We start from the raw sequence: 18,938 nt of genomic DNA on the forward strand, positions 1-18,938 counted from the left end.
TACTCCAGTACTTGGCACATTCATTCATCCATTCAATTGTATTGAGCGCTTGCTGTGTGCAGAGCACTGTACTAAGCGCTTGGGAAGTACAAGTTGGCAACATATAAAGACTGTCCCTACCCAACAACGGGCTCACAGTCTAGGAGGGAGAGACAGACAACAAAACAAAACATGTAGGCAGGTGTCAAAGTCATCAGAACAAATAGAATTAAAGGCTGTATGCACATCATTAACAAGATAAATAGAATAGTAAATATGTACAAGTAAAATAAATAGAGTAATAAATCTGTATAAATATATATACAAGTGCTGTGGGGAGGGGAAGGAGGTAGGGTGGGGGAGTTGGGGAGGAGGAGAGGAAAAATGGGGCTCAGTCTTGAAACATAGTAAGAACTCTTTTTTTAAGGTCTTCGTTAGCGCTTACTATGTGCAAGGCACTGTACTAAGGTCTGGTGTAGGTATAAGCTAATCAAGTTATCCATGGTCCATTTCCCACACGGGACTCACAGTCTTAGGGGAAAGTCACTTAACTTCTCTGTGCCTCAGTTCTCCTGTTCTCCCTCCTACTTAGACTTGAGCCCCATGTGGGACAGGAACTGTGTCCGTCCTATTTAACTGGTACGTATCCCAGCACTTAGAACAGAATTTGCCACATTGTAAGCGCTTAACAAATACCATGCAAAAAAAAGTCACACAGCAAACAAGTGACTGAGCCAGGATTAGAACCCAGGGCCTTCTTATTCCCAGTCCCGTGCTCAATCATCTGCTTCTCTTAAGCCCTTAAAAATGCCACAATTATTCTTATACTGTTAAATTCAAAGATGCACTGACACACAGTTGTTCTCCTGGTGGCCTTGGAAGTAAACTAGGACCATGTGGCTGTGATGAAGAAACAGCGTGGCTCAGTGGAAAGAGCCCAGGCTTTGGAGTCAGAGGTCATGGGTTCAAATCCCGGCTCTGCCAACTGTCAGCTGTGTGACTTTGGGCAAATCACTTAACTTCTGTGGGCCTCAGTTACCTCATCTGTAAAATGGGGATGAAGACTGTGAGCCCCACGTGGGACAACCTGATCCCCTTGTATCCCCCCCCAGTGCTTAGAACAGTGCTTTGCACATAGTAAGCACTTAATAAATGCCATCATTATTATTATTCTGAAGAGAAAGCTTTTTTGCCTTAAATGCTCAGATGCTCAGTCAGCAACATGTCATGAAGGACCCTACGCAGGCAGAGATATCTTGCTTCAACAGCTGGAGGTGCCAGGCAGTTTTATAACCTTGACAGTACACTGCTCTTTTGTAACCCAAATGTTGTCCTGTGCCCTTTGTCCCCATGTGCAGGGTTTCCTGGAGCGCACCAGCTTGTTTTATGGATATTACTCTCTGGATGCAGTGAAATTCAAAGGCATCACCTACAATATCCCCCTGGCATATTTACTGAGCACTTTTGCTTATCTAGCATTGAGCCTCATCTGGATAGTGAAAAGGTAAAGTCTACTTATTTATGGCTTGTTTGCCACAGAGAAGCCGTGTGGCTCAGTGGAAAGAGCACGGGCTTTGGAGTCAGAGATCATGGGTTCAAACCCCGGCTCTGCCAATTGTCAGCTGTGTGACTTTGGGCAAGTCACTTAACTTCTCTGTGCCTCAGTTCCCTCATCTGTAAAATGGGGATTAAGACTGTGAGCCCCCCGTGGGACAACCTGATCACCTTGTAACCTCCCCAGCGCTTAGAACGGTGCTTTGCACATAGTAAGTGCTTAATAGATGCCATTATTATTATTATTATTTGCCGCTTAAGATTGCTGTAGTTCATGGCCACTGGCAAAGGTGGGTAGCGAGGGCCTCAGGGTTTGGCTGAAACACTGTGGGGGAAGGAGGAGAATTGAAATGGTGGGTGATAGTGGGGACTAGAGAATAATAATAACAATTATACTACTTATTAAGCCTTTACTGTTCTAAGCCCTGGGGTAGATACAAGTCAATCAGATTGGACACAGTCCCTGTTCCACGTGGGGCTCACACTCTTAATCCCCATTTTACAGATGAGGTAACTGCGGCACAGAAAAGTTAAATAACTTACCCAAGGTCACACTGCAGACGTGTGGCAGAGCCAGGATTAAAACGCCGGTTCTTCTGATTCCCAGGCCTGAGCTCTATCTACTAAGCTGTGAGCCCACTGTTGGGTAGGGACTGTCTCTATATGTTGCCAACTTGCACTTCCCAAGCGCTTAGTACAGTGCTTTGCACACAGTAAGCGCTCAATAAATATGATTGATTGATTGATTGATTTCTTAAGCCATGCCTTCCCCTACAATCCCCTTCACTGTTTAGTACCTCATACACAGCGCATCTCTTCCCCGGCCTGTTCCAACTCCAGCTTGGCCTCACTGCCCCCTGGGTGAAGGCCAGGATGTTGGGGGAGACTCCCACCTGAATCTAGGGTTTTACCACCTCATCCCGGTCTCTATCGCAAATACGAACTGGAGTGTCTAACAACAGCTGGGGGAGTTGGAGGAAGAGACCCCTCCAACAGACCTGAGACTCCCTCCAACTCTTACCTGGGAAGCAGGATGGCTTTTCCCTCTTCAAGGCTCAGAATCAATCAATCAGTCAAAGTACTGTGCGCTTACTGTGGGCAGAACACTGTACTAAGCGCTTGGGAAAGTACAGTGCAACAGAGTTGTTAGACTAGTTTCCTGCCCCCAAGGAGCTTACAGTTTATGGGGAGAGACAGACATTAAAATAAATTACGGATACGTATAAGTGTTATGAAGCTGAGGGTGGAGAGTGAAGCAGGGTGGCCTAGTAGATAGAACAAGGGTCTGGAAGAGAGGAGGACCTGGCATTGCCACTTGTGATCTTGAGCAAGTCACTTCACTTTTTTGTGCCTCAGTTACCTCATCTGTAAAATAAGGATTAAGACTGTGAGCCCCATGCAGGAGGAACTGTGTCCAACTGATTTGCTTTTTTCCACCCCAGTGCTTAGTACAGTGCCTGGAACATAGTAAGCGCTTATCAAATACCATTAAAAAAAGACTATCAAGTGTTGAAAGGGACCAGATCCAAGTGCATAGGTGACACAGAGGGGAGAGGGAGTAGGGGAATGAGGGTTTAGTTGGGGAAGGAATGATTTTGGACAGTGGAGGTACAAACTTCCCAAGCGCTTAGTACAGTGCTCCGCACACAGTAAGCGCTCAATAAATACAATTGCATGAATAAGAGGCTTATGCAGGTGGCGTATATGTTTCATTATCCACTTCCTGCTCCTTGGAAGAGGTAAGAGAGCACTTTTATTCTAAGCATAGAAACTCTGGGATCACACCTAGCCCTTTTTAAGTTAGCATAATGAAATGTGCTGTTGTACAATTTTTCCTGAATTTTCAAAGGCAATAAACATTTTTCTGTCGGCTCAGGTCAGTGGAAGGATTCAAACAAAACCTAGTCCGTGGTGAAGATCAGTTCCAGAGTTACTGCAATAAAATCTTTGCCGGATGGGACTTCTGTATAACAGATCTGAACACTGCTCAGCTCAAGCACAGCAGTTTGCAGTATGAGCTCAAAGTAAGTCACTTGGAGCTTTCCTTAGCAGTCCTTGCAGAGTTAAGATTTGAGAGTGAGAGGCAGCACGATATGACCCGGGGAAAGAACACAGGATTGGGAGTCAGGAGACCAGGGTTCTCATCCCAACTATTGCTTGCCTCCTGTGTGACTTCGGGCAATTCACTTAACTGCTCCAGGCATTTCCTCTTCTGTAAAATGGCAGTTAAATCCCTCTTCTCCCTCCCCATTAAATTGTGAGCCCTGTGTATCTGATCTGATTGAATTGTATAAACCTCCATCGCTTACCACAGGGCTAGTGCCGAGCACATGGAAATCACATAACAAATGCCATTCTGTCATCAAGAATTACATCATAAACACACATTCCCAGCTTTGAAGCCACCACATAATGGAAAACCTATTTGGGGGAGATGTTCCTGGAAGGACCACAAAGCAAGCAAACAAGGCTTTTTCTACCTAGTAAGGAACAATAGCAGAGGATCTTGTCTATGTACATTGAGCAAAGATAAAGGGGAGGAACTTGCTGAAGAACTTGGGGAGAGGTGCTTCTTCAGGATGCTGTCTCACAGCGTCACGTGAAATTGTTCTCTGGATAAAAACTTTTCTACTCCAGCCAAGGAGTTCTCTCAGAGTTTTAAACCAAGGATCGCAGTACCCCCATCTAACATGCCAAGCAAATTCCTAGAATGCCAAGTGACTAAGTGAAGCTGCCACTAAGTCCAAGAGTCCCGGGAACAGGTTTTGTTCTGCATGGCAAACATAAGGACAAGCTTAGGCTGTCGCTCTCTTCTGTTATCATTTGGAAAGTGTCCAAAGCACTTTCCAGGTAAATTCCTTAATATCCATCTTCCACCTCCATCCTGCTCCCAACTCGCTGCCCCCTTCTCTCTCCTCTCAATCTCAAACAAACCTGAACATCTGTACAGTTCTATCCGCTCTCACTGTAACACACAGGGTGATTGAACTGGGCTGGCATGAGAGTCATTTGGAGAAAATGTTCAAATCCTTTCTCATCCTACTAGATTTAGATAGTCGTGATGAAATTCTGACCATGCCAGTGTCTTTTGCTGCCCAAGTGATCCACTCATAAAAATGAATTTCCTTTTGTTTGTAGACCGATTTGGAGGAAGAAAGACTGAGGCAGAAGATAGCCGAAAGGACTCCGGAACAAAAGCTGTGGATCTATTCTTTAAGGCTGATTTTGAACACTATAGTCGTGGCAGTCTTGATAGGATGTTTTTACTCTATCTACCAAGCAACAGTGTACTCCCAGGAAAACATGTACATGGTAAGGACCTGGATAAAGTCCAGGACACGGGAAGTCTGAGTCCCAAATTCAGGAGTCAAAGAGTCCGTCTTGACTGTTTTGGATTGACTCTTTTACTCTCTGTACTTCTAAATCTCTACAGCTAAAGAAAAAATCATGGAATCATGGTTGACTTTCATGGGAGCAATGAGTTGGGAAAGAATCTTTGTTAAAGACTTTGAGAAGAAGCATGACCTAGTGGATAGAGCATGGGTCTGGAGTTAGAAGGACCTGGGTTCCAATCCTGGCTCCAACACTTGTCAGCTGTGTGTAACCTTGGACTAGTCTCTGTGCCTCAATTAACTCATCTGTGAAATGGGGATTAAGATTGTGAGCCCCGTGTGGGACACGGACTGTTTCCAACCTGATTAGCTTGCCTCTACCCCAGCACTTTGTACAGTGCCTGGCACCTAGTAAGTGCTTAACAAATACCGTGAAAAACAAAATTCCCATTGATAGAAAGTTTATGGTCCAAGAGGTAGTGAATATGTCAGTGGGTGAGGAGATGGGATTTAAATGAATGAATAGGACAGCTGTCATTCATTTTAACTCGGGTGAGATATTTTGCATCTGCAGGAGAGCAAGACGCTAATATTTGGAAAGAACCTCCTTGTGCAGTATTTACCGTCAATTGTGATCACGCTGGCCAACTTCATCACTCCCATCATCTTTTCCATCATCATCTACTATGAAGACTATTCACCGGCTTTTGAAATCCGCCTGACCCTCATGAGGTGAGACCTTGATTTTCTTTTCTCTTTTCCTGCCCGTAGTGTTCTCAACTCTAGTTAGGCCTGGCTTCTGACTGTAAGCCAGGTAAGCTGGAGTAATGGGGAGCCTCCTGACCCACTTCAGATGGCCACCAAGCTTGCACAGAGTTCCCACCACTCCATCTGATGCAACGTGCAGGCCATATTAGTTTCACTTTCAGTCAGTCAATCGTATTTATTGAGTGCTTACTGTGAGCAGAGTAGTGTACTAAATGGTTGGGAGAGTACAGTACAATGAGCTTACGGTCTAAAGAATCTTTCTGTCCTCATCCCTCCTGCTCTGAAATAAAAGCATCTCTATGGTGTCACAAGGTTTGCTGATCTTTTGAAACAAATTGCCAATTCTCCTCCCTTCAGACCACTTCCCTCGGCTCTCCAGGTCTTCTCCTTCCCCCCAGAGTTGTCTACTCATTGTGGAGGGTGCAGAAATCATTTACTTTTTAAAACTGCAGTTTACTGGAGAACTGGCCCCTATCTGCTCAGTTAATTAATTAATTAATGGCATTTCATTTATTCATTCATTCAATCTTATTTATTGAGCGCTTACTGTGTGTAGAACACTGTACTGTATGCCAGACACTATACTAAGTACAGGGGTAGATACAAGCTAATCAGGTTGGACACGGTCCATGTCTCACATGAAGCTTGTGGTTTTCATCCCCATTTTACAGATGAGGTAACTGAGGCACAGAGAAGTGAAGTGACTTGCCCAAGGTCACTCAGCTGACAAGTGGCAGAGCCGAGATTAGAACTCAGGTCCTTCTGACTCCCAAGCCCATGGTCTACCTACTAAATCACGCTGCTTCTCTAAGTTGAAATTCCTGGCTAAGAGTGTCTCAGCTGGGAGGGGTCTGCAAGGGGGGAGAAAACCCTATGATTCCCAGTAAGTTTTGCTTCTTTCCAAGGAGGGTTTGAAGCTGCTCTAATGGCCTTTTGCCATGCTGTTGTATTGGGATGACAAGAGGCCCGCCCGTTGTTTTCCACAACAAAAGCCGAAACATCAGGAAAAACAAGTGGGCCCCAGTTCTACTTATAGCTCTGTCGGCTCTCTGGCGAGACGTCAGGACAGAGCCCCACTCTTCTCCTCTCTGCCAGGTGCGTCTTTGTGCGACTGGCCAGTGTTTACGTGCTTTTCTTCTCCTTGTGGGCCCGGATCACCTGCAAAAATGACAAGTGTCAGACCTGTGGCTACAACTACAAGCTCTACCCGGTAAGTTAGTGCTCTGCACATAGTAAGTGCTTAACAAATGCCATTATTATTATTATTATCACTCTAATTGCTCAGGTCCTCTATGACCAGTCACTCAATCAATAGCATTAATTGAACACTAACTCTCTACAGAGAACTGTACTAGGTTCATTCATTCAATCGTACTTATTGAGCTCTTACTGTGTGCAGAGCACTGTACTAAGCGCTTGGGAAGTACAAGTTAGCAACATATAGAGATGGTCCCTACCCAACAAACACTATTGAATGAAAGATTGCGTGACCTTGTGGTTTTTGGGTTGAGTGGCAACAGGGGTTTATGGTATGAAAAAGTCTGAGAGATACTCGCCTAATTCAGCCACTCAGTTGAGCTTTTCTGCAGACACCTTAGCTGCTCCAGGCACCAAGGAATCAAGGTTCTCTAGGTGGGATCCTCTTACATTTCCCCTCAGTGGGTTTTCTAAGAACACAAGCTTCTGTGCCCTGAAACACAGGGCTGGCGTCAGTGATTGGCATCAGCCACTATCTGTCTCTTCAGGGGAGCTTCTCCGTTTTTGCCAAGCTATGTCAGCATTTATCAGCATGGGTTTTTGGGTTGATTTTATCTCATGAAAATGGAACCAAAGGCTAAGTCAGCAACTATGTGTTGTATTAGTCCTTCCATGTACAATCACAACTATAAACTGGGTCCGCCAGTTAAGTCAGTCTTCAGAGGAAAGTCAAGAAGGAGGGCAGGATTGGGCCCAACTCAATCAATTAGGGGTATTCATTGAGCGCTTACTGTGTGCCGAGCACTGTACTAAGTGCTTGGGAAACCCCCATCTTACCTCCTTCCCTTCCCCACAGCACCTGTATATATGTATATATGTTTGTACATATTTATTACTCTATTTATTTATTTATTTATTTTACTTGTGTACATATCTATTCTATTTATTTTATTTTGTTAGTATGTTTGGTTTTGTTCTCTGTCTCCCCCTTTTAGACTGTGAGCCCACTGTTGGGTAGGGACTGTCTCTATATGTTGCCTACTTGTACTTCCCAAGCGCTTAGTACAGTGCTCTGCACACAGTAAGTGCTCAATAAATACAATTGATGATGATGATGATGATGATGAGAGTGCACACAGTTGGTAGACATAATAATAATAATAACGTTGGTATTTGTTAAGCACTTACTATGTGCCCAAAACTGTTCTAAGCGCTGGGGTAGATACAAGGTAATCAGGTTGTCCCACGTGGGACTCTCAGTCTTCATCCCCATTTTACAGATGAGGTAACTGAGGCACAGAGAAGTTAAGTGACTTGCCCAAGGTCACATAGCTGACAAGTGGCAGAGCAGGGATTAGAACCCGTGACCTCTGACTCCAAAGTCCGTGCTCTTTCTATTAAGCCATGCTGCTTCTCGCTGTGATCCCTGCCCTCAAGGAGGAGGTTCTGTTTGTGGCAGAGATAGAAGGGCAGCCACTGGAGATTTAGAGGAGCAGGGAGATGTGCGCAGAATGAAATTTTAGGAAAATGATCCAGACAGCAGGGTGAGGGGAGAGGCTGGAGGCAAGGAGGTCAGGGAGGAGGCTGATTTCAGATGCGCTATGACAAGTGCTTGGACTAGAGTGGTTAGCAGTTTGGAGAGGAAGGGATGGATTTTAGAGATGATGTGAAGGAAGAGCTAACAAGATTCGGTGACTGACTGAATTCCCCGAATCTCTTTGTTTTCCCAAAGAATTCTGAGGTAGCCTCATCTCCTACTACTCCAGGAGGATAGCCATCTTCATAGCCTAGCAGCCGGCCAACTCTGACTCCCTGCAGAATCTAGTGACCTAAGGAGAATCATTTCCTTTAGCCACTGTTCATTCCTCTCACTCTCTGTTTGGTTTCAGTGCTGGGAATCTCAAGTTGGGCAGGAAATGTACAAACTGATGATCTTCGATCTGATCATGATCATGGCAGTGACTGTGTTCATTGATTTTCCTAGAAAGTAAGTATGGGGAGTCTATTGACACCTAGAACCACTGTACTCACAGAGAGGCTGACTCTTGGTGACAAAAGCCAGAGTTTGAGCTCTAGGTAATTCAGATCAAAGTGAGTTTTAGGGACCTTAATTATCTGGATAATCTGCTGGTACCAACTCAACGCTAGTCAGATTCTCAAGACAACAGAAAACTGAAAGAAGGCTCCTCTTTGATCTAAAACTGGAGTCGCAGTGACCTGCTTTTCCCAACAAGTATCCGTGCTTCTGGAAAGGATTTGAATTTGCTGTGCACCTTTCTTAAGAAGTCTGTAATAGACGGATGAGCAGAACGGGAAGCTGAACTGTTCAAAAATGCCAAATCCAGACTCAATAAATGGGAGCAGCCGGAGAGATAGTTGTGTGAGCTGGCCTGTAATATAAATCCCTTCTCCTTTTCCTTGTTACCTGGATTTGGCATCAAGCAGCATAACCGGACTCTGAGAATTTACATTTTTCTTCTTCAGTCTGCCTATTCGGCCTTCAAGTTACCTCCAGGGCACCCATTTGAGTTTTGAAAACACAGCTTTGGTTCTCTTTTTAATCTATACCCGTCATCCTTTGGGGCCAGTCTGAAGAATATGGCTGAGTTGCCTCCATAGCTTTAATACAATGCCTCCCTTGGGATTGCTCAATGATAAGACTTCAATCTATTTCCCAGGAGATTCCTCTTCCTTTAACTGAATTACGTGTGGATAGCCAAATTGTCATTTCCTTCTTTCTTTCAGGCTGTTGGTGACCTACTACTCTTCTTACAAGCTGATTAAGTTTTGGGGTAATCAGGAGTTTGGCATTCCTGATAATGTCCTGGGAATTGTGTATGGACAGACAGTCTGCTGGATTGGGACCTTTTATTCACCCCTTCTTCCTGCCATAGCAACCCTGAAATATATTATCATTTTTTATGTAAAAAAGGTAATAGATAAGGTGGGAAAAGTAGCAGGTGGAGGGGTATGGTGGGGAGGAATGGAAGGGGAATACTAGAATTTGGGGCTTGCTTCTGGCTCCCTTTCTGTGCCCTCAGACAGAAATTTCAAGTTTTGAACAAAAGACAAGACTAACTTGCCACTTTTGAGCAGGAGGGTGAAGGAAAATTCCCAAGACACTCTTTGGTAATGTAGGATGAAAGGAATCTGGATTGAAACAATCTGAGGATGTGTGTTTTTAATGTTGGTTTGGGCCTTTAAGTGCCTGAGAAATGAGATTGGAAGGTTAGGGCATCTCTACCTTTGTGATTGCTCTGTAGTTACCTGTGGCATCTTCAAGCCCATCCTCTTTTTTTCTTTATGAAATTTGTTAAGCACTAACTATGAGCCACGTACGGTACTAATAATAGGGTTGGACACAATCCCTGTCCCTCATAGGGTTGACAGTCTTAATCCCCATTTTATGGATGAGGTACTGAGGCACAGAGAAGTTAATTGTCTTGCCCAAGGTCACACAGAGGACAGTGGCAGAGCCAGGATTAGAACCCAGGTCCTCTGACTCCCAGGGATATGCTCTTTCCACACTGTGTCTCTTGAAACCCTAATTTCTGTCTTGGAAGAATTTGACTTTATCCGAAAAGGTGGATGGTATTTTATTGTTTATCCAATGACTTCCTCTAGAAAGAGTGTTCTTTTTCTTGCATGGGGAGAGTGTTGTTGAAAATTCTAATGCAACGCTAATCATTTTTTCTTTTTTCCCCTCTCCAGATAAGCCTGATCTACACCTGTAGACCTTCCACGAGGCCTTTCAGAGCATCAAATTCGAACTTTTTCTTCCTGCTGGTGTTATTGATTGGGCTGATTTTGACCTTCATTCCTCTTGAACTCAGCATTGCACAGTAAATATGATGTCGTCTGCCATTACATTTTAATTCTGGGCACATTTCTTTCTAAAATCTGAAAGGGAAATTCCTGCCACTGCTGGAACAAAAGAAAAAAGAAGGAAGAATATGTGTGTTAAAGAGCACATATATTTTTATATCTTCTGTATTTGCATGAGCATCTTCTTTGTTCATCCAGTAAGGACGTTGGTTGAATATCAAACCCGGACCCAATAATAATACAACTGTAGTATTTATTAACAGCTTCCCTCTGGGCCAAAATACTGAATCAAATGCTGGAGTACACAGGACTCATAATCTAAGAGCAAGAGAGAACAGATAACTCATTCTGCCTCATCTTGTCAGGAGGAACAGGGTGGATTTTAACCGGTTAGACATTCCTGATACTTGTGTAGCTTAGCCTGGTACTTGTACTTTCCAATTGTACTTTCCAAGTGCTTAGTACAGTGCTCTGCATACATTAAGTGCTCAATAAATACCATTGAATGAATGAATGAATAGTAGGGAGGCAGCAAAGCCTAATAGAAAGAGCGAGAGCCTAGGAGTCAGGAGATGCAGGGTCTATTCATATTTTTCCCAGCTGTGTGACTGGGGAAAACACTAACTTCTTTGGACCTCAGTTTCCTCATATTAAATTTCTAATAATAACCATGGTATTTGTTAAGCACGCACTATGTGTCATAATGCTAAGTGCTGGGGCAGACACAGTTTCTGTCCCACATGAGGCACACAATCTAAGGGAGAGGGAGAACAGATCAATCAGTCCATGATATTTATTGAGCACTTGCTGTGGGCAGAGCACAGTCCTAAGTGCTTGGGAGAATACACATATTCCCTGCCCACAGTGAGCTTACAGTCTAGAGGTAACTTCATTTTAAATATGAGGAAACCAAGGCACAGAGAGGTTAAGTGACTTGCCCAAGATCACATAAGTAGGCAAGTGGCAGAGCAGGATGTAGAATTCAGGTCTCCTGACTCCCAATCCCCATGGTCTGTCCACTAGGCCACGTTGGTTCTGAGGTGCCTTCAGGAGGCTATGTGTTTTTTGCAGGAGGGAATGGTGCTCTCTGCCCCAAATGCTGGGAAAGGCCATCTTAGTAACGTCCCACAAACAGGGCAGGCACCGTGCCCTACTGGAAAGAGCATAGGACTGGTATTTAAGGAGACCCAGGTTCAAATCATAGCTCTGCCCTTGACTTGCTGTGTGACACTTGACAAGTCACTTATCCTCTCTGTGCTGCAGTTCCCTCACCTTCAAGCTAGGAGTAAGATACCTGCTCTCCCTCCTGCAACTACCCCAGTGCTTAACATCACGCCTAATAAGTCCTTAATAAATTAATGCCTTTTAAAAGCTCGTTGCTGGCAGGGAACGTGTCTACCAACTCTGTCATATTGTGTGCTTTGTTCAGTGCTCTGCACATAGTAAGTGCTCAATAGATACCACTAATTGATTAAAAAAAATAAAAAGAAAAAAGAAGCCTTTGGAGTTGGAACATGGGCCACAAAGGCAGGGTCGTGCATGACCATTCTGCATGACTAAGCGCTTAGTACAGTGCTCTGCACACAGTAAGCGCTCAATAAATACGATTGAATGAATGAATGAATGACCATTCTACGACAGAAATGCTTTTCCCCACCACAGCCATGCCATGGAGTGACTGGGCCTTTCCCAAGAAAGGCCAACTGTTGCCAACTTGTACTTCCCAAGCGCTTAGTACAGTGCTCTGCACACAGTAAGCACTCAATAAATACGATTGAATGAATGAATGAACCCCTAGTAAGTGCTCAATAAATACGACTGAATGAATACATGAATCTTTTGATGTGCCTGCCATCCCTGCCACTTCCCGCCCCCATCATTTGGTGGTATTTAATATAAAAAGGTGCAGTTCCCCCAAGTACCAGTGATGAGTGTTCAAAATTCAAAGTGATTTTGAGCCAGGAAATTTACTTGAGTTTATTAACCCAAACCTCACTGTCTTAACAGTATTCCATCCTCCAAAGCCTGTGGACCCTTTGTTCATTATAACAGCTCTTGGGACGTTATCCCACAGACAGTCCACACCTTCCCAAATGCCCTGCAGAAGGTGGTTTATGGTATCACCTCAGAAGCCTTCGCCCTGCCTTTCTTCATGGTCGTCTGGTAAGTGAATCCGCTATCTCCTCCGGATGAGTCGGGTTAGACATGCCCTGGAATGGGGGGGTTGGATCTCCTCAAACTCTTTCCCTTGGGCAAGCTCACAGTTTGACTTATTCAACATCAATAGATGAAAAGAGAAGCAGCGTGGCCTAGTGGATAGAGCACCGGCCTGGGAATCAGAAGTTCTAATCCCGGCTCCGCCACTTGGGGAAATCACTTGATTTCTCTGTGCCTCAGTTACTTCGTCTGTAAAATGGGAATTAAGACTGGGAGGCCCATGTGGGACAAGGACTGTGGGCAACCTGATTAGCTTGTATCTACTCCAGTGCTTAGAACAGTGCTTGGCACATAGTTAAGTGATTAATAAATATCATTGAAAAAAAATACACGTGAAATGTGGTGAAGCCTTTTGTCGCACAAAGAGGACACGTTCGGTGCTTTCCCACAATGCGGTTTTTCCCCTATTTGCTTTTGCCTATACGCTCGACTTTCAGAGCTAACGTGGCTTCTGTTTCCATTAAGATAAACCAATTTATTTTACACACTCAGCAGCATTCTAGGTGCTCATTGTACCCTCCCAAGTGCTTAGTACAGTGTTCTGCACAGAGTAAGCCTTCAATAATAATAATAATGATAGCATTTATTAAGTGCTTACTATGTGCAAAGCACTGTTCTATGATCGATTGACTGACCGACTGAAGGTGACATTGCAAAGAGCTGAATTAGGCCCAATCCTTGCCCTCAAGGAGAGGGAAGACAGCATATAGAATATTTAAAATGGTGTGAAATAAAAAATTCTGCTACGGAAATCTAAAACTACTAATGATGTGGATTCTTTGTGTGTCTTTTCTCCTTGGATAACTTGCCCCCCGTCTTGCCCTCTGTCTGCAGCCTCATCATGTTCTACTTTGTTGCACTGGCTGGCGCTCACAAGCGAGTTGTGGATCAGCTCAGGGAGCAGTTAGCTCTGGTAAGATCAGCCTCTGTTTCCTGGAGTGAAGCTTTTCCCCCTCTCAGGACAGACCAATCAGTCAATCAATCAATTGTATTTATTGAGCACTTACTGTGTGCAGAGCACTAAGCTCTTGGGAAGTACAAGTTGGCAACATATAGAGACGGCCCCTACCCAACAGTGGGCTCACAGTCTAGACCACCCCTCTCCCCACCTTCAAAGCCGTATTAAAACCACGTCCCTTCCAAGAGGTTCATTCATTAATTCAGTCATATTTACTGAGCGCTTACTGTGTGCAGCGCATTGTACTAAACACTTGGGAGAGTACAATGCAATGATAAACAGACATATTCCCTGCCCACAACAAGTTTACAGTCTAGAGGTCTTCCCCAACTAAGTCTTCATTTCTCCTACTCCCTCTCCGTTCTGTGTCACCCTTGCAATTGGATTTCTACCCTTTAAGCACTTGATTTAATTCAGTCATATTTATTGAGCACGTGTGCAGAGCACTATACTAAGCACTTGGGAGAGTACAATACAACGATAAAGATGCATTCCATGCCCACAGCAAGTTTACAGTCTAGAGGTCTTCCCCAACTAAGTCTTCATTTCTCCTACTCCCTCTCCCTTCTGTCACCCTTGCAATTGGATTTCTACCCTTTCAGCACCTGATATTCACCCCAACCTCAGCCCCGCAGCACTTATGAATACATCCACAATTTATCTTAATGTCTGTCTTATCCTTGAGATTGTAAACTTGTTGTGCGTAGGGAACTTGTCTGCTGATTCTATTGTATTATACTCTCCAAAGTGCTCAATATGGTACCCTGCAGAACAGTAAGCTCTCAGTAAATATGACTGATCGATTGATTACCCTCCCAAGCGCTTAGTACAGTGCTCTGCCCAAGAGTACGTCCGCTATAAATACGATTGGTTACCCTCCCGAAGTTAGTACAGTATTCTGCACACAGTAAGCGCTCAATAAATACCGTTGATTGATTGATTTCTGATGGGAAATGGGCCTCCATGTGGTCATAGGGGCCTAACCATCCTGCGGCTTGTAAGGGAAAATGTCAAACACTCTCAGAAAACAGATAGGACTTCACTAGTTCTCTGGAAAAGTTCTGGACCTTGAGGGAATTCCAACTGCTGAGTCTTGGCCTTTGAATGTGAGAGACATTCACTCTTCAAAGAAGGGAGGAGCTCAGGCTGTCATTTAGAATCACCAAGGGTGACTAAAGTGTTGGCTGAATTCTTTGTCCTCCATGGAGAAATCCCCTTCGTCATGCTCCTCCTTTTCCTCCTCACTCCCATCGTTGGCAACCTGGATTTTTCTTTTCCCCCCGGGATAGAAGTGAAGTGACTCCGCAGGATCACTGTCACTGCTGAAAGAAGCATCGTGGCTCAGTGGAAAGAGTCACAGGTCATGGGTTCGAATTCCGACTCCGCCACTTGTCAGCTGTGTGACTTTGGACAAGTCACTTAACTTCTCTGTACCTCAATTACCTCATCTGTAAAATGGGGATTAAGACTGTGAGCCCCATGTGGGACAACCTGATTACCTTGTATCCCCCCCAGTGCTTAGAACAGTGCTTTGCACATAGTAAGCACTTAACAAATGCTATTATTATTATTATTATTATCACACAGTCAGAGCTGGGATTGGAGCCCAAGTCTGTCCCTGATCTTTTGTCCAGCTAATTAAATGGAAAATAAGTTGATATCCATCCTGACACGTGCATCATAATCCACACTTCTCTTGTTTTGAATTTTTTTTTTCCAGGAAAGCCGTGACAAACTCTTTCTAATCCGGAAGTTAACAGAGGCCCAGAAAGAGGTGGGAATCCGTTGATTTTCACACGATACCACCTGCTGCTGCCAGGGAACTGGCCAAAATCTTATGCAGGCCCCGCATGGGCCCTCTGAGCCCCCCAATATCTTTGTAAATACAATTCTGAGGACTCATGTGTGCCTTCTGCATCTGCACCAGATTTTCTGGGGGCTGCTGTTTTGCCCCTGAATTTCAGGATATGGCCAGTGTTTGTAGAATCAGTCCCTAGTTTCAGGATTTTGTAAACCATAAAAATGTGTCCAGACTTTGTCTTGGCCCTCTGTTTGATAAATCTGTTAGGCTGGGGTTTTGACATTGCAAGAAGGGAAGAAAGGAATTCATCCAGTTTATTTGAAAAGTGATTTTAAATTATTCACTGGCAGTCACTAACGCATGATCTCAGGTTGGCATTTATGGGCAAAACTTCGGCGACATTTCCTGAACATAATTTTTAGATTTCCTTTTGTTTTATAGATCATTGATGAGAAAGATTGTTTAACCATTATGCTTAGTGGAATCAATGTTGAGAAGGTCAAGAGCCTGTTGACACAATGAACATTGAACGACTAATTACTTTCACCACTGAGGTGGTGATAGGAAAGATGGAAATTCACTTTCCTGACTTGATTCTAGTTTTTGAGGTGTAAATACCAACACATACATGATCCCTCTTTTCACAGAAAAGAGGTGTCATACCATATCAGTCTGATTGCTTAGATCAAGAAGGATTCAAGCGAACTCAGGGTAGGTCGGGCTGGACCTCTGATTTTTCCTTGGTTTCCAGGTGTAGAGTTCTGACAGGAATACACACAATTCATGGCCCTCACAGTGAGGGTCCAGAGGGAAAGACAGAAGACTGTCCTTGGTCACTTAAGCTACATATGCAGAAAATACAATATGCTCCGAACTTTAGAAACCCATAGGAAGGGTGACACAAACTTGTGAACCCTGAATGGAAAGAAGATTTCATTTTAAGCTGAAGGTACCTGAGAAGGTCAGGAGCCTGTTGACACAATGAACGCTGAATGACTGATTACTTTCACCACTGAGGTGGTGATAGGAAAGGTGGAAATTCACTTTCCTGAATTGATTCTAGTTTTTGAGGTGTAAATACCAACACGTACATACATGATCCCTCTTTGAACTTCAGCTGGACTGTGGTCAAATATTTGGGAATTTGACAGTGCTTTTCATGTTCAACCCTCTTGCCCCTGATTGGATTGGGGAAAATTGTAACTCTTGCCCGGAACCTCGTGAGACTCAACCACTGTAAACAACTGCTGCTGTTGCAACATGAATAAGTTGCTTTTTCCTTAAAGATCATTGTTAACATGTTGATCGTTTTATGTGGCTCTTATTGCCGGTACATCTATGCAAGAATTTTCAGTAACAGTGAGAATCCCATGTTGGGTGCCTGGAGTGCATAAACAAATCTAAACAAATCTCTCCCCGACTCAACATGAACATCCAGTGCTATGCACTTTATCGAAAAGAAAAACAATAACGCTTAAACCTTTTAGGGCATACAAACTTTATCTTTTAACACATTTTAACACTGACTGCTTGGCGTTTATTTGTGCTTTTAAGTTCCATTTACATTAATCCAAACCCTCTGCAAACGTTAGCCTTTACAAGAATCCAAGGTTGGTTGGGTCTTCAAGAAGTGATTTACTGTGATCCAGTCCTAGGGACTAAAGCTTCTCTTGGAGAACTGAAGTATTACAGAATAAGATCTCCTCCCTGACCAACAGAGACCACCTCATTTCCTGGTCCAGCAACTGAGAGCCCTTGGTCATTTATAGCCATTGCATGTTTATAAATGCACTTTTTCAGAAACTTCAGTGGCCTTCATCCTCTTTTACAGACAAAATCGAATCACCCAGAAATCTATTTTTATTTTTCCAAGAGAATCGTGAGAGTAAATTACCAAATAAGCAGGTATCGAAGCTTGTGACTGTGGCCTTACCTGTCCATCAGTATGCCGGGCATTCGGAATAACATTGGTTATTTGGCCCACTTCAAACTCCTTTTTATTTCTGTCCTGGATCAACATTTTTTAAAGTGTCATTCGTGTTATGAAATTTTGCTGCTTTCCACAGATGAAAATATACAACTGTTACATTTCCCTTTTAAGACTGATCAATGTAGTATTTGTTGTTGCAAACTGCTGCCAATTGTGATTTTACTTGAATTTTTTTGGTCAACTATTTAATAACAGGATAAGGCTGGTTTTTTAATACAGCCCTCCTAATTGTGCATTTGGACTACTGATTAAAGTGAAATTTTTTTTCTTTTTTGTAACGAGTACATGAGTGTGCTTCTCTATTATGCGGTCATGGTCATCAGATATCTACTTTCTAAGTCATCTTCTGCTATAGTCTCAAAATAGGAGAATCAATCAATCGTATTTATTGAGCGCTTACTGTGTGCAGAGCACTGTACTAAGCACTTGGGAAGTACAAGTTGGCAACACATAGAGACAGTCCCTACCCAACAGCGGGCTCACAGTCTAAAACAGAAAAGGAGAACAGAAAAGATGAATGCCCCCATCTTCTTGGGATTAATCTCAGGTTCAGAAAAGTGTTTGCCAAGCCCCCGGGTTTGTTTTAGCTGCGGAGCATATGCTTTAAACATTTTTGAGAACATTAGCCGTGGGTCTCTGTGGAAAGTCCAGTTATCTCAAGGCTCGGCCCCGGTTTTGGCTTGAAGATGTCGTAGGACGTGATGGCACTATCGTTAGCTCTGCAGAATTCCCAAGGGTGGGTGAGTGGAAGAAGCCAGCTGGAAGCCATGTCTCATGACGGTAACCATCGAGAAATCCAGTTCAGTTGATTTGAAGCTGCAGGGAGGAGGGTTTTCCCCATTTGATTTGAAGCTGCAGGGAGGAGGGTTTTCCCCACCTATAATCAAACCTCCCATTGGGAGAGGGAGGGGATGGTTAACCTGAGTTGACTGCAGTGAGACAGAAGAGACTAGTGGTCTGCCCTAGTGCAGATGATGTGCATCATAAAGCTAGATGATCAATCAGACAATCGTATTTATTGAGCGCTTACTGTGTGCAGAGCACTGTACTAAGCGCTTGGGAAGTACAAGCTGGCAAAATATAGAGACAGTCTCTACCCAACAGTGGGCTCACAGTCTAGAAGGGGGAGACAGAGAACAAAATCAAACATACTAACAAAATAACATAAATAGAATAGATAGGTACAAGTAAAATAAATAGAGTAGTAAATATGTACAAACATATATACATATATACAGGTGCTGTAGGGAAGGGAAGGAGGTAAGATGGTGTGCATCTAGCTTTATTTCTATTTATTCTGATGACAGCTGTCCACGT

At 43.7% G+C, this 18,938-nt stretch overlaps 1 protein-coding gene across 2 annotated transcripts in view; it reads left to right on the plus strand.

Moving 5' to 3' along the window:
• The window catches only part of TMC7 (transmembrane channel like 7), a 44,788-nt gene extending 26,970 nt beyond the window's left edge, over positions 1-17,818 (plus strand). Inside the window, exons 6-17 of one of the 2 annotated variants that reach the window (XM_038763852.1) lie at positions 1,338-1,483; positions 3,410-3,557; positions 4,672-4,845; positions 5,440-5,597; positions 6,729-6,843; positions 8,720-8,817; positions 9,576-9,762; positions 10,542-10,672; positions 12,663-12,818; positions 13,707-13,785; positions 15,551-15,604; positions 17,463-17,818. In XM_038763852.1, the coding sequence (XP_038619780.1) occupies positions 1,338-1,483; positions 3,410-3,557; positions 4,672-4,845; positions 5,440-5,597; positions 6,729-6,843; positions 8,720-8,817; positions 9,576-9,762; positions 10,542-10,672; positions 12,663-12,818; positions 13,707-13,785; positions 15,551-15,604; positions 17,463-17,552 (1,536 nt within the window). In that variant the 3' untranslated portion in view covers positions 17,553-17,818. Of the gene's footprint in view, positions 1-1,337; positions 1,484-3,409; positions 3,558-4,671; positions 4,846-5,439; positions 5,598-6,728; positions 6,844-8,719; positions 8,818-9,575; positions 9,763-10,541; positions 10,673-12,662; positions 12,819-13,706; positions 13,786-15,550; positions 15,859-17,462 lie in introns of those variants that run through there. The other variant, XM_038763854.1, reaches the window with a different exon arrangement.
• The last annotated feature ends 1,120 nt before the right edge of the window (positions 17,819-18,938 follow it).

This window comes from Tachyglossus aculeatus, chromosome 21 (genome assembly GCF_015852505.1).
Source record: "Tachyglossus aculeatus isolate mTacAcu1 chromosome 21, mTacAcu1.pri, whole genome shotgun sequence".
Lineage (NCBI taxonomy): Eukaryota > Metazoa > Chordata > Mammalia > Monotremata > Tachyglossidae > Tachyglossus > Tachyglossus aculeatus.